The 15,919-nt window shown below is 43.4% G+C and overlaps 1 protein-coding gene across 1 annotated transcript in view; it reads right to left on the bottom strand.

Annotated features, from left to right (window-relative positions):
• Positions 1 to 15,919, bottom strand: part of THSD4 (thrombospondin type 1 domain containing 4) — a 614,837-nt gene that overhangs the window by 506,515 nt on the left and 92,403 nt on the right. The window contains exon 4 of the mRNA XM_052646870.1: positions 4,377 to 4,479. Coding sequence (XP_052502830.1) covers positions 4,377 to 4,479 — 103 coding nt within the window. The remainder of the gene's footprint in view (positions 1 to 4,376; positions 4,480 to 15,919) is intronic.

Raw genomic sequence — 15,919 nt, 5'->3', positions numbered from 1 at the left:
CGAAGCTTCCTGCTTGCACTAGTCATTAGGGTGGTCGTGGATATTCCACGTCTGTTTTGAGCACACAGCAGGATGGTACCTCCCTGCTGCCCTTGAAGTTAAACATGATGTGTTGCTTGCTTCGGCTAAAGAGATGTGAGCAGAAACAACACTGATCACTTCTGGGAGAAGCGTGAAGGATCCATGGGTGATTCATTTGTTCCCTTTCCTGGCCTCAGTGGAAGCAGAAGTTGAGATGCTGCTTCTATCAGCCTGGACCCCTGAATGAACAGAATACATACTGCATCACACAGGTAGGCTGAGCAAGAGACAAGCTTGTTCTGTTAAGTCATAAGGACTCAGGGGTTCTTTGTTCCTGCAGCTCAAGCTACTCAGTCCTGACAGATCCACCGACCCCGGTCATATGACCAGTTGGCAACCTCCAGTTTCTTACTCAGTCTCACTTCTGGCTTTTAGATTTGTGCTCTGTTTAGTTCAGCTCTTGGGGACATATGGTGCATTAAAATACCAATACAAAGCTGTCCCCTGGCTTATGGATTAAGACTGATACTCCCTGCTGTAGAGCCCACAGTGACCCGGCAAAACTCTAGATTCTAGTTATGAAAACATGTACGATTTTCTCCAATGCACCCAAACAAGACTCTACCTATTCAAGTGTCCTCTTCTAGCTACACTGACTGTGCAATTTACAGTCCAGAGTGGCTTGGAGTGAAGGGGGGCGAGGGTGACACATGAACTATGACTATACTGAGTAAACAGGCGCGTGCAGACCCTGGAATTCTACTTCCATCGTCTTTACAATATTAAGTCTATGAGAAAAATTCCTGGAGGCATTATCTTAGGACAGATCACTATATCCAGGAAATGCAGTCAAGGGTCTAAGAAGAAGCATGTGGTGAAATTAATGTGTTTATCAGAGAGTGTACTCTGCTTTTACTATTCTATGTGGCATTGGGCTGAATAAGTGCAGCTGTTCCCCTAAGTAGGCATATGCGAATAGCAACAGACATCCAAACAAAACCCAGAGCTGAATGCAAAATCCAGCCGTAAAATATGAACACCCCGCAGAAACATTAACAGCGTCTTCCTCCCACTGGTCAGCCTGGGAGTCATTTAAGAGGAAAGAGGACAAAATCAAGAAAACAATCTTAGCAGCAAGAAGAACTGTTTAAAGAAAGCCAAAGTAAATGCAGTTTCAGTGACTCTGGGATCCCCTCCTCCTAGGCATGTGAGACATATTAATGTCAGTAAATATTTTTAAAGAATGCTGAATTTTCTAGACAAAGTACCAAACGCAGTGCAGAAGATAGTTGATTTATTTAATCTGCTGCTGTTCTGCATTTTTCTTTTCTTTGTAAAACATTTGTAAAAATGCTTTGTAAAACAGCATTCTCACTGGCTCCTTCAAAATTTCAGTGGCTTATGGTGAAGAAGTAGATAACAATTACTGTAGAAGATTCTGTTTTTCTGCCTGTCCCAATTCCCTCTTTCCCACCTCCGCTTCCTGGGATGTGGGTTTCCCACCAGAGGGCTAGTTACATGACCTGAGTTAACCCAAGGACCACTGCCCCCAGCCTAGGCCATGTCATGTCCAGGGATTGGAATATGACCCCAAAAAGATCACAGTGTGGTTTTTCTGAGACCAAAGCCCTCATTAGGCATATTAGTTTCCTAGGCTGCCATAAGAAAAGACCACAGACTGGGTGGGTTAAAACAACAGAATTTATTCTCTGACAGTTCTGGAGGCTGGGAATTCAAACTCAAGGTGTTGGCAGGGCCCTGCTCCCTCTGCAGTCTCTGGGGAAGAATCTTTCTGTTACGCCCCCTGGTTTCTGGCATTTTCCAGAAACCCTTAGTGTCCCCTGACTTGTGGCTGTGTCCCTGAGCTCCGCCGTGGTGTCACATGCCATCTTTCCTCTGTGCCTGCGTGTCCTCTATATGTGTGTCTCTGTGTCTCTTCTCTTTATATAAGGACACCAGTCGCATTGGATTAACGGCCCACCCTCATCCAGTATGACCTCTTCTTAACCTGAACCTTAATTACATGCAAAGACCTTATTTCCAGATAAGCAAATTCATAGGCACCAGAGATAGAAAAATCGGGGGACATAATTCAACCCATAACACTGGATAAGAAAGAGTCTTTCTCACTATGATTGCAAGTTCAAAGCCATGTAAGCCTGTCCATCCATCTGAGAAGTAAGTAAACAGACCAAGAGACGGAGAAAGAGAGAAAAGCAGGCTCCTAACGTTATTGGGGGAGAAGGCAATGGCAACCCACTCCAGTACTCTTGTCTGGAAAATCCCATGGGTGGAGGAGCCTGGTAGGCTGCAGTCCATGGGGTCTCGAAGAGTCAATACGACTGAGCAACTTCACTTTCACTTTTCACTTTCATGCCTTGGAAAAGGAAATGGCAATTCACTCCAGCGTTCTTGACTGAAGAATCCCAGGGACGGGGGAGCCTGGTGGGCTGCTGTCTATGGGGTCGCACAGAGTCAGACACAACTGAAGCAACTTCGCAGCAGCAGCAGCAGCAACGTCATTGAATCTCTTGAATGCAGCCACATCTAAATCCCAGCCCCATTCTTGGACTTCCCAGTAACAGGACCAACAAAGTATCTTTCTTGCTTAAATATAGGTAGGCTTGGTTTTGGTCACTTACAGCCAAGAGTTCTAATCAATATATGCACTAGTGAATAATGCTATATAACGTAAATCCAAATAGTTTGCCATATTTGGATGGGGATGAACAGGTGGACTATACATGAAAAAGACTTGCCATGAGTTGAAACTAAGCGATGGGTATATAGGAGGTTATTATCATATGATTATACCATTCTCTCTATCTTTTCATATGTTTGAAATTTTCCAAAATAAAAAGTTGAATCAGATGTTAATTACTCCTCCTCCTACCTGAGGACTCACAATTAAAGTCCAGTCTGAGTCAGGGCAAACAAAAGAACAGAAAAAGTAGAATCATAGATAGACAACAGCTGGCATCCACAGGCAATACTGATGATAGGTGAAAATATTAGCATGAGTTTTCTTTGTGGGATGCAAAGAGCTTTTGATACTAGGCTTGACAGGATCAGGTGGCTGGCAGAGGACCACGTGGCACTAAGCAGAGAGGGTGATGTGGCTCCAGCTTCAGGGTAAACAACGCAGACAGACAGCGCATGGCTGGAGGAATTCACCTTGCCGCCCAGTGAACCACGGTAAAGCAGCTATTACTACCCACAGCCAACAATAAAGCAAGGGCGCAGCTCAGACAAAAGAAAGGGTTACTTCTCTAAGTGCTCACTGCCAAGTACTGTTGCCCTGACATAAGAATATATTTCACAGTTGACAAAACACTCATGATTCTGTGCCTTAATTTAAGCCAGAGTCACCACCTCTTCTGAGATCCTGCCTCCATCTTGGATTAGAGTTTCTCAACCCCAGCTGCCCATCAGAATGACTTGTGATCTTAAAAAAAAAAAAATCCCCATCCCCAGGCTGCACCCCAAATCAATTAAATCACAATCTCCGGGAGTGGCACCCAGGCCTCAGTATTTCTAGAAGGCTCCTCAGTGATTCTAATGGGCAGTGGACATGAGACCACTTTAAGAATCCAACCCAAGCTACAGACACTTCTCTGAGACAAATGTGCAGACAAGAATAATTCTGCATCCCATTTCAGAGCAGACATCCACCCCACCTCCCTCTTCCCATGGCCTTACACCTAGGCACGACTTCTCACATGTGGACACAGATTCTATAATGGAATCAGCACAACTTACTATGGCCCCAAAACCAAAACGTAATACAGAAGCAACATGGTAAAAACTCAAAACGACTTAAAAAATGGTCCTTATCAAAACAAAGCAAACAACAAAGGAAAGTGACTCCAAGATCTGGAACAGTACTGACGAGCTCTGAGGTGGTTGCCTACCACACTTCCTCTTGGGAAACTGCATTTGAGGCTCCCCCAGCACTAAAGCCAAACAACTGTCAGCCTTACACCTCTAGGCTCTCTTAAGCCATTATACCAGCCCTTGCAGCAGGAACCAAGGAAAAGGGAAACTCTAGCCTTGCTCACTCCTCACAGGTTTAGCTTGAATCTCTTGCTTCTTCTCATTTCTTGACCCTTGCTCTGTCTCACTCATCCTGTCATCCTCAGATGCTGCTTGCTTCGATCAAAGCCTCTCCCATCTGACTAATGGTCCAGCTGTCACCTGAGAGCTATTACTACCTTCAGTAAAGACCCGTACCAGCTCCTCCTCACACTGCCACTGTAGCCAGCATCACACCAGTTCCTCCAGCAACAACAAAAAGGCAACAGGGTTGGAGAACAGACAAAACTGATTCCTGCGGACAGGGCTGGGGCTACTCTTACCTTCTGCAAATGGTTCCCATTCATAAAACCGGCCCATGAACGGCTTGTTGTTGTAGGATGCACACTGTACCTCCCAGATACTTCTACTGCTTTCTGGACACACCTAATAAAGCAGATATTAAATATGCAATTAGCATCCATATTTTTTCATGGCCCAAGCCACATCCCATGAGGCCTCACCAATGTTAAATGCCTGTACTTCCCCACTGAAACCTGGATTTCTAAAAATGTGCTGATCATCTACATCAAAAATTTTAAATGCTTCACTCCAAGTTTACTAAATCAAGTCTTTGGAAGGACACTACATTTTTAACATGCTTCCCATGTGAAGTTTTTGCATACCATAATTTGAAAACTACTGACCTAAACCTGCTCTTAACAAAGAGGTCTGCTCGCCTCCCTCAGAGAGGCCACCCGTTTGCATCTGTTTGACTTTGCTCATGCCATTCCTGTGCATGGGGTAACATTCACAGTGGACACAGACACCGCTCTTACCAATGTGCAGCACTATTTTAAGCATACTAACTAGGGCTTCCCAGGTGGCGCTAGTGGTAAAGAACCTGCCTGCCAATGCAGGAGATGTAAGACATACGGGTTCAGTCCCTGGGTTGGGAAGATCCCCTGGAAGAGGGCATGGCAATCCACTTCAGTATTCTTGCCTGGAGAATCCCACAGACAGAGGAGCCTGGTGGGCTAAGTCTATGAGGTCACAAAGAGTTGGATAAGACTGGGGCCACTTAGCATGTATGCACATGTTAACTGATTTAATCCTCATGATGACAATGTTATTAATATTTTTACAGATTTGTTTCTACTAGTGAGCAAACTGAGGCATGAAGCAGTCACATAGCCAGTGAGGGCAGAGGCTGAATTGAACCCCAAGAAGTCTAGTGCCCACCAGGCTGCCTGCCAGTCTAAATTCTGGCCTAAATTCTCTCTACTGTCTAATGCAGGATGGTGCATCTTATTTTGTCTAAATTCTCTTCACTATCTAGTGCAGGAGATCCAAGCCCTCAGCCTATAGTAGAGACATTCAGAGAGCTCCTGGGAAGTGCAGACTTGTGGAGCCCTCCCTGAAGGATTCAGTAAGTCTGGCATGAGGTCCAACAATCTGTAGTTTGTTAATTTATCCAGGTGATTCTGATATACTAGTCTACTCAGGTTTAATATCCAGCTGCTTCTGGCTTATTGCTTTCTTATTTATAAATGGTGAATATGAGTAAAATGGGACATAAATGTGAAATAAGATCAGAATCTCCTATTCAAATTGTGGATAAGGTAGGTTCTAGCTTTTTAAATCCAGCACACTCTCAGGTGAAGGGTGTGTGCCTGTGTGTCTGTATTTTAATAATCAGACAGGAAAGGAATGCGGCCACTCAAATATTTAAAGCCCTGTATAGAAGTCTCTGAAGTAAAGTGCTAATACAATAGATCAAGTCCTACAGGATTAGAGGGAAATCTACTATATGTATCAGAAACATCAGGTCTCCTGGAAGATGAGGGAACAGAGGCGGGGAATGAAACCAGGTAGAAGGAAAAACATCCCCTGCTTGATGAAGGGCAGTGGGGGAGGCTGCTGGGACAAACACGCAGGGTGGTCATAACCCTACTGCAGCCTGAGCCAAACCATATAGAACAAGAAACCATGTGAAGTAGAACATAATGGAAACTGGGCTGGGGGAAGGGGGCCAGGTGGTTGAGCAGCGTGCGCTGAGCTCTGACAATGGGTGAGAAGCTAACAGGCTGGGGAAAGCTGTCTCCAGGGGCCATGGAAGCCAAGCTGCTGGCGGTCCTAAAGCCGGAACCATGTAGGCTTCCAGCAAAACCAGCTGCCTCCATGAAGGATCTGGGGTTAAGATGCTTTTTACAACCCTTTGGCCAGAACGAGAGTCCAACTAGGATGAGATCAGCCGGGCAGCTTAGGAGCAGGCACCATCCTTTCAATGAGAAAGACTAGCTAAGGGGATTGTTAAAAAATACAGATTCTTGGGCTTTCTTATCCAGTGGAGGATAAGGAAGAGGGCCAGGAATATACACTTGGAATGCGCCCCACTCTGGTGATCCTGGGGCAGCCAGCCTGGCACCAGATTATGCAGCCACAAATAAGAGCCACTCCCAGGCCTCAATCACACTCCAAATGATTTAACATGCAATCAGAGTGTGAGAGCGGAAGAAAAGCAAGTACAATTCCTTTAATTTAAAGAGGAGGACACAGAGGCATGGAGAGACGGGTTACCCTGCCAGACATCACACAGTGACACAGAGGTAGAGCCCAGAATGCTAAACACCCACCCTGGCCATCCCTAGAAACTTGAGATCCACTGCTGGGTGGCAGGTTTTCGCAATGGAAAGAGACTAGAACAAATGGGCCAAAAGTCCTGTTCCTCAAATAACCACTCCTACACAGAGCCAAGCTGCTCTGAAGGAGGCTCCAGCCAGGAGCCACCCTAATTAACCTGGTGGCAGTTACCAGCATCAGAAGCTGCACACCATAAAAACTCAGCCAGTCTGTTTAACCTCTTTATAATTTTATTCTTTTTTAATTTTTGGCTGTGCTAGGTCTTTGTTGCTGTGTGGGCTTTTCTCTAGTTGTGGAGATCTTCCTGGATCAGGGATCAAACCCTTGTCTACTGCACTGGCAGGCAGATTCTTTACCACTGAGCTCCCAGGGAAGCCCAGAAGTTTAGCTATTCTTAACATCACCATCACCATTATCATTTGGCAGCAAAATAGTGCCAAAAAGCTGGACCACGAAACAACACAGCTTCAGAATGATTTTGAATTATTTGATGCTTGATAATCTAAATGTATATTTCATGACATGGAAAGCAGTTCACAATCTACTAATTGAAAAAAGTGATTATGTGTGTGTGTGTTGGCGGGGTCTGTGTGTGTGGAGACAGTGAGAGAGATTAAAATGGTTATCTCTGGAAGATGGGTTATAGATGTTTTCTTTTTATAATTAACTTGGTTTATTTGTATTATCTAGTTTTTCTGCAATATTTAACATTTATGTAATACGTATGTATCACTATTGAGCTCTTCCAAACACATAGCCATGCAAAGCTGGAATGGCTCAATACTGTTAACATTTTTGCAGAGTTTTTAATGCTAATGCCTGGTGCTTTTATTATATCCATATGCATCTGCCAAGTCTACCAGCCACCTGTGATAGGTCATTCAGGGTATCTTATCTCAGATCAACAAGTTCTTTAGATTTGAGTGTGGCCCCAGTTACCTCCTGAGGCCAGGGTGCTTGTGGACATCTGACCCCTGAGGGGTCAGGTGCTAAAACAGCAAATCCACCTATGGTTACCAGGAAGCAGATGAGCCCAGAGATTGACCATGGTACCCAGGGATTACCTCGCATGGGAAGGTGCAGCAGGAGGTTAACAAGGTGCCCTGAAAGATGACCCACAGGAGGCCAGGTGAGTTGCCAGTGAGAGTCAGGACACTACTTCCAGAGGAGGGGAGAGACCTGGTCAGAAAAATGCAAGCCTCACAGAGTCCAGATATGGAAGTGGGTTATTGAGACAGAATTATGGTACAGGAGAGGAACATAGATGTCTGGGGTGATAATGATGATGATGGTGTTAAGAATAGCTAAATCTGGGGGCTTCCCTGGTGGCTCAGTGGTAAAGAATCTGCCTGCCAATACAGGAGACAAGGGTTTGATCCTTGATCCAGGAAGATCTCCATGACTAGAGAAAAACCCACACAACAACGAAGACCTAGCACAGCCAAAAATAAACAAAAAATAAAATTATAAAAAGAAATAGCTAACTTTTATCAACACTCACCAAATGTCAGCTATTCCACCATACGATTTATGTATATTTACTCATTTAATCTGCACAACCACTCATGTCCATTTTATAGATGAGGAAGAGCAGGCAAAGAAAAGTTAAAGGAGCTGCCCAAGGTCACAGGGCATGTGGGGAAGTCAGGATTTAACTCTAGAACTCATGACAGTAACCACTCTGCCGAGGTGCCCGTCGAGACCGTGTGGACAGCATAGTTCATTTGTAATGGATCCTCAGACAAGAGAGCCGTAAGCTCCTCTTGCTTACTGTCAGGAGACATCCTGGAGAACAGGTTTAGATTCGGTCTCTGAGGCCCGCTGGAGTGGCCCCAGTAACAAAGACTAGGGAGCTGAAGACTGAGGATGAAAACCAAGGAGGGCTGGGGAATTTCTGTCTCATGTCTCTTCTGTAGATCACATCTGTTTGTACTTGTCATACTGTTATCAGTGTGCGATCTCCTCTCATTTCAACAGACCCTCTGAAGTTAAAACTTCCAGGTTACAGATCATTTTACATTTGTTACACTTTAAGTGGGTTGTTTCCTGATGCCACAGACTGAGTCACCCTCACCTTATCAGTAATTGTTTCGATATTACACTGCGAGTTGGCTTGGGGCAGATTTCCTGCTGATCCTTTCCATGGGCACAGATCCTTATGATCTTCAGGCCAAAACACTGAAACAAGGGACAAGCCATGGAGATAGAGATCAGGCCCGCTCAGGATGGGGCCAGCTATGACTGGAGCTTTACAGCCAAAGAATGCCTCTGGGAGATAACCTCCCTTCAAATGACTCTCTTCCATCCCAGAGAAGGAGGGTTATTCCCACCGGTCTCTTATGGGAAGTGGAATAAAGATGTACTTTAATATAATGAGCAGAATCCTTATAAAGCACTTGAGGCCCTATCCAAAGTTCCATCTAGACAATTGCTTAGAGTTGCGATGAGTCACAAAAATTATTATGGAAACTCTGGCTATGTTTCCAGTGACCCTGGTTAATCTGAGATGACAGCTGCCCATACATAACTTCACTGCTCAAGAGGTCCCTGTCAGTGATCACACAATTACCTTTTAGTAATTAATTGTTTCAGTTCCCCAGGAGACTGAAGAATATCATCCCTGATGAAGACAACACCAAGGAACATGACCTTGGGGTCTGCCTGGGTCCAATATGTACTTTTTTTTTTTTTTTTTTTAGCTTTTGCATTGCTCTGGATTCAATCAAAAGACCAGCTACCATAGCAACACATGATGTATTTAACATCACCACAGTGAAAAAAATCTAAAGAACAAGCTCTAGAAAATGTCCTTGCACTGCCATGAGAAAGTGCCTACGGGACCTTGGGAAAAGTACTCTGCTCCTCTAAAATAGCCTAAATGACTGCATTTCAATCCCAAGCCCTATGCTACTGCCCCCAACCCTGGAATTCCATGAGGAGAAAATTCGTAATATATTCAAGTTTGTATCTCATACTAATGCAATACATGTTAGCTGAATTGAAATCTAAGAAGACATCAAAGATGAACCCAGCAGTTCCAGAAGCTCTAAGTGCCTGACAGGTGGATGTTCTCTTCTACAGATGGAAGATGGGCTTTGTTTCCCAGCTGTAGAATCATACAACCATGGATCAAAATTTCTTACAAGCGATCCAGCACAGTTTTCAAATATGTTTAATAACTGCTTTCCCAAGTCACTTGGAACAAACTCAACTTTGCAATAATGCTGCCACCTCCCACCACTTCCAGGGCCCTCCAGACAGTCAGCAAACTGGGTTTTCCAAAAGAACTTGGTAAAGGCTTTGGATTTAAAAAACAAATAACTGAGGTTTTCTCCATTCTCAGACACTTTTTGTTTCCTATCCAAATTCATACTGTTCTCCTATAGAAAGGAGTTTCCCTCTTAGTAAGTTCATCAAAGACCCAAAGGATGTTAATGTAACTAAGCCCATCCATTCACCCAAGAGAACCCTATTTCTTAAATACTCTGTACACATGTCTATACAAACCTAAGTTTATCACAGGAATGCTTGTTTATTTCTCCCTTTTTACATTATTCATGTATCTCGAGATCTGTAAGAAGAATAGCTCTAAAAGAGAATTAGAGGATATTCTCTAAAAGAGAATATACTTTATATAACTAACCAGGAAGTATGTGGGAAAAAGTAAGCTTTTAAATGCAAAGCTCTTACTCCCCCAAGGAGCACAAATTTTACAGTGGCTACTTTAGGAATCTTACTAATAAGCCTGGTTTCCCTCCCCTCTGCCATCTGCTGAGGCAAGACGTGAAATTCCTTCAAAGGCAAACAGTCATTGTACCCTTGCTATGATTGCAATTATTGAAGATGCAAAGAAAAATTCCTCACAATAGTCTCCTGCAAGGATTTCATAGGCCAAGGTAAAATAAATAAAGAAATAAACCAAAACATGTAATGCCATGGGAAGAATTTGGTGAACCACTTAGGCACTACATTTCTAATCTTGAAAAATAAGGAGTTGATTGATCCTTCAAAACATTGACAAATCAACAAAACAAAAATTATTAACATACTATATATAATAAAAATATAACTGAAAATAAAATGTGGCTAACAGAGAACAGCAGAGTGGATGTAGGGGGGTCATTTCTTTATCTTGCAGAGTGAGGAGTCAACAGAGAAAATTTGAAGCTGATATATCAAGAAGCAAGGTGCTGGTATACTATTTCAAGTTATGGAGAAATTTAAGTTTGAAATGATTGACTGTAATTACATCTTGAGAGAGGGATGAGGATATACCTCTTACTGCCACTGTGATATTCCTTCCTATTTGAACTTCTTTTTGTAATCATGAAAAGTGACAGTTGTGAATAAACAACTCACTATTAAAAAAACTATGATCATGGCATCTGGTCCCATCACTTCATGGCAAATAGATGGGGAAACAATGGAAACAGTGACAGATTTTATTTTCTTGGGCTCCAAAATCACTGCAGATGGTGACTGCAGCCATGAAATTAAAAGACGCTTGCTCTTTGGAAGAAAAGCTATGACAAGACTAGACAGCATATTAAAAAGTCAGAGATGTCACCTTGCCAAGAAAGGTCTGCACAGTCGAAGCTATGGTTTTTCCAGTGGTCATATATGGATGTGAGAGCTTGACAATAAAGAAGACTGAGCATTGAAGAATTGTGGTGCTGGAGAAGACTCTTTAAAGTCCCTTGGACTAAAAGGAGATCAAACCAGTCAATCCTAAAGGAATTCAACCCTGAGTATTCATTGGAAGGACTGATGCTGAAGCTCCAATACTTTGGCTACCCGATGCAAAGAACCGAATCATTGGAAAAGACCTTGATGCTGGGAAAGATTGAGAACAAGAAGAGAAGGGCGCATCTGAGGATAAGATGGTTAGATAGCATCACTGACTCAATGGACATGACCTTGAGCAAACTCTGGGAGATGGTGATGGACAGGGAAGCCTGGTATGCTGCAGTCCATGGGGTTGGAAAGAGTCAGACACGATTGAGCAACTGAACAACAATATATTTATGGGTATGATTCATACATTTATATTTCACATATATATCTGTATGAAATTTATTTGAATATGTTTAATGTATCTAATATTTACATGTTTATATATACTATATATATAAGGCCACTGTTCACAAAATATTCATATCCATATTTCATATATATCTGTTAGTCACTCAGTTGTGTCCAACTCTTTGCAACCCCATTGACTGTAACCCACCAGGTTTCTCTGTCCATGGAATATTCCAAGCAAGAATACTGGAGTGGATTGACATTCTCTTCTCCAGGGGATTTTCCCAACCCAGGGATCAAACTCAGGTCTCCCACATTGCAGGCAGATTCTTCACCATCTGAGCCACCAGAAAGCCCATTTCTCACACACACACACACACACACACACACACACACACACACACACACACACGTATTTCTATGGAAAATTCCGAGTGACCTGAGAAGATGAAAGCAGAGTGCTGCAAACACCACTGACCTTCACATCTATTTCCCAGACAAGGCGGCTGGGGCCAAGTTCATGACAGGAGAAGCCTAAGTTGAGCCCTGAAGTTAGAGAACTTGTGTATCCAGTAACTGGCCCCATAGTTCCTGGTACATTTCACACCTCACAGAACTGCACTGACTTCTTGATGTGGCCCATTTGCAAAGTTTCTCCTTAAACTGCATGCAGGAAGTTGTTTATCAGTTCCTCTCTCATTTCATATAAGAGTAGCAATGGGATAGAATTAAAATCTGCCTAAAGAGAGCTTAGCTATATTTGAGATTTGTCCAACATCCTCCCTTCATTTTCACTTACTTTGAGCCAGAAACAACTCTGCATGTGGATAAATCCATTGTCAGAAGTCAGTCCCACCCCAGGGAAATTTACTGGAGAGTCACTGGAGATACCACAACTCGTCACAGCCTTTTTTTGCTAAAAGCTGCTTTTTAGCCCCAGAGGTTTTTCCCCTCAAAATGCTAAGTGCACTCTGTCTAAACTCAGGATCATGCCTCCTTTGTCAGCAAAGCCCTTTAAAAACTCAAAACCTTGTCCCCGCCTTGCACCTGGTGACTCACTGCAGCCTCCTTGATCCAGAAGGAGCCTGTGTGTCAGTTTCCTCTCCGGGGAGGAAGTACTGAACTCAGAGTGCTTAAGAGAAGAAGGAGGGAGAGAGACATTTAGGGCTCCAGGACAAACAGCATAAGATGTCTCAATTGGTTAATTACATTGCAAATAATAATAATACAAAAGCCTAGAAACAGCTAGCAGAAAGAGCTGTATTTTTACTGCATATCCACAGACACCAGGAGAGATTGTGGTTTGGTTTTCTCCTTCCCATGTGTCACCCCTATAAGGAAAGACTCTAGTCATTTTGTTCCCAGGTCTTGACCTTCAATAAGCATATATTTAAAATGGAAGACCAACAAGGACCTACTGTATAGCACAGGGAACTGGCATCAATATTATGTGGCAGCCTAGATGGGAGGGGAGTTTCGGGAAGAATGGATACATGTATATGTGTGGCTGAATCCCTTTGCTGTTTACCTAAAACTATCATAAGCTTGTTAATCAGCTATGCTAAGTCACTTCAGTCGTGTCCGACTCTGTGCGACCCCATACACGGCAGCCCACCAGGCTCCCCCATCCTCGGGATTCTCCAGGCAAGAACACTGGAGTGGGCTGCCATTTCCTTCTCCAATGCATGAAGGTGAAAAGTGAAAGTGAAGTTGCTCAGTCATGTCCAACTCTTAGCAACCCCATGGACTGCAGCCTACCAGGCTCCTCCATCCATGGGATTTTCCAGGCAAGAGTACTGGAGTGGGGTGCCAAATCAGCTATACTCCAATACAAAATAAAAAGTTAAAAATAAAAGAAATGTATCTGTTTACATGATGTTTGAATACTTATTATTTTTAGCCACAGTTGAGAATGTGTCCAGGGCTATGGATAAACCATGTTCACCTCCTGGTGTTGCTCCTTCACTGCTGAAGACATATTTGCAGGTGAAGTCACCGCTCAAGCAAAAGCATCTCATTCCACTGAGAGGTCCTCCAACATCCCTTCTTGTTTCTCAGCCCTTACTGGAGCCTGAAAGGACTCTCGCAACTCTGTCACTCCCCCTTTCTAGGAAACTCTCTTCTCTGATGAATCAGCTGCACTGCTTCAGGAGGCCTTCGCTTCCCTTCACCCAAGCCAGGTTCACTTCCACTATCTGGAGATTTCAAAGGATCTACACAGCATGTAGGGCGGTGCCTGAGCACTGCACTTGTTCTTCAGTTCAGTTCAGTAGCTCAGTAGTGTCTTTGCGACCCCATGGACTGCAGCACACCAGGCTTCCCTGTCCATCACCAACTCCTGGAACTTGCTCAAACTCATGTTCATCAGGTCGGTGATGCCATCCAACCATCTCATCCTGTTGTCCCCTTCTCCTCCCACCTTCAATCTTTCCCAGCATCAGGGTTTTTTTCCTAAGGAGTCAGCTCTTTGCATCAGGTGGCCAAAGTGTTGGCACTTCGGCTTCATCATCAGTCTTTCCAATGAATATTCAGGACTGATTTCCTTTAGGATGGACTGATTTGATCTCCTTGCAGTCCAAGGGACTCTCAAGTGTCTTCTTCAGCACCACAGTTCAAAAGCATCAATTCTTTGGTGCTCAGCTTTCTTTATGGTACAACGCTCATATCCATATATGACTACTGGAAAAACCATAGCTTTGACTAGACGGACCTTTGTCAGCCAACTAATGTCTCTGCTTTTTAATATGCTATCTAGGTTGGTCATAGATTTTCTTCCAAGGAGCAAGTGTCTTTTAATTTCATGGCTGCAGTCACCATCTGCAGTGATTTTGGAGCCCGAGAAAATAAAGTCTATCACTGTTTCCATTGTTTCCCCATCTATTTGCCATGAAGTGATGGGACCAGAAGCCATGACCTTAGTTTTCTAAATGTTGAGTTTTAAGCCAGCTTTTTCACTCTCCTCTTTCACATTTATCAAGAGGCTCTTGAGTTCCTCTTCCCTTTCTGTCATAATGGTGGTGTCATGAGCATATCTGAGGCTATTGATAGTTCTCCCAGCAATCTTGATTCCAGCTTGTGCTTCATCCAACCCAGCATTTTGCATGATGTACAATGGCAACCCACTCCAGTATTCTTGCCTGGAGAATCCCATGGATGGAGGAGCCTGGTGGGCTACAGTCCACGGGGTCGCAAAGAGTCGGACACAACTGAGCGACTTCATATTCACTTTCACTTTTCACTCTACACACAAGTTAAATAAGCAGGGTGACAATATTCAGCCTTGACGTACTCCTTGACCAATTTGGAACCAGTCCATTGTTTCATGTTCGGTTCTAACTGTTGCTGCTTGACCTGCATACTGAGGCAGGTGAGGTGGTCTGGAATTCCCATTTCTTTAAGAATTTTCTACAGTTTGTTGTGATCCACATAGTGAAAGTCTTTAGCATAGTCAGTGAAGCAGAAGTACATGTTTTTTTCTGGAATTCTCTTGCTTTTTCTATGATCCAACGGATGTTGGCAATTTGACCTCTGGTTCCTCTGCCTTTTCTAAAACGAGCTTGAACATCAGGAAGTTCTTGGTTCATGTACTGTTGAAGCTTGGCTTGAAGAATTTTAAGCATGGCTTTGCTAGTGTGTGAGATGAGCGCAACTGTGTGGTAGTTTGAACATTCTTTGGCATTGCCTTTCTTTGGGATTGGAATGAAAACTGACCTTTTCCAGTCTTGTGGCCACTGCTGAGTTTTCCAAATTTGCTGGCATATTGAATGCAGCACTTTCACAGCATCATCTTTTAGGATTTGATATAGCTCAACTGGAATTCCATCACCTCCACTAGCTTTGTTTGGAGTGATGCTTCCTAAGGCCCACTTGACTTCGCATTCCAGGATGTCTGGCTCTAGGTGAGTGATCATATCATCATGATTATCTGGGTCATGAAGATCTTTTTGTATAGCTCTTCTGTGTATTCTTGCCACCTTCTCTTAATATATTCTGCTTTTGTTAGTTCCATACCGTTTCTGTCCTTTATTGTGCCCATCTTTGCATGAAATGTTCCCTTGGTATCTCTAATTTTCTTGAAGAGATCGCTAGTCTTTCTATTGTTTCCCATTCTATAAGGGCTTTCTTATCTCTCCTTGCTATTCTTTGGAACTCTGCATTCTGATGGATATATTTTTCCTTTTCTTCTTTGTCTTTCGCTTCTCTTTTTTTCTTCTTTGTTTCT

Source organism: Budorcas taxicolor, chromosome 10 (assembly GCF_023091745.1).
Source record: "Budorcas taxicolor isolate Tak-1 chromosome 10, Takin1.1, whole genome shotgun sequence".
Taxonomy (NCBI): Eukaryota; Metazoa; Chordata; class Mammalia; order Artiodactyla; family Bovidae; genus Budorcas; species Budorcas taxicolor.
The sequence above is the reverse complement of the archived record's forward strand: the minus strand, read 5'-3'. Positions and strand labels throughout refer to the sequence as shown.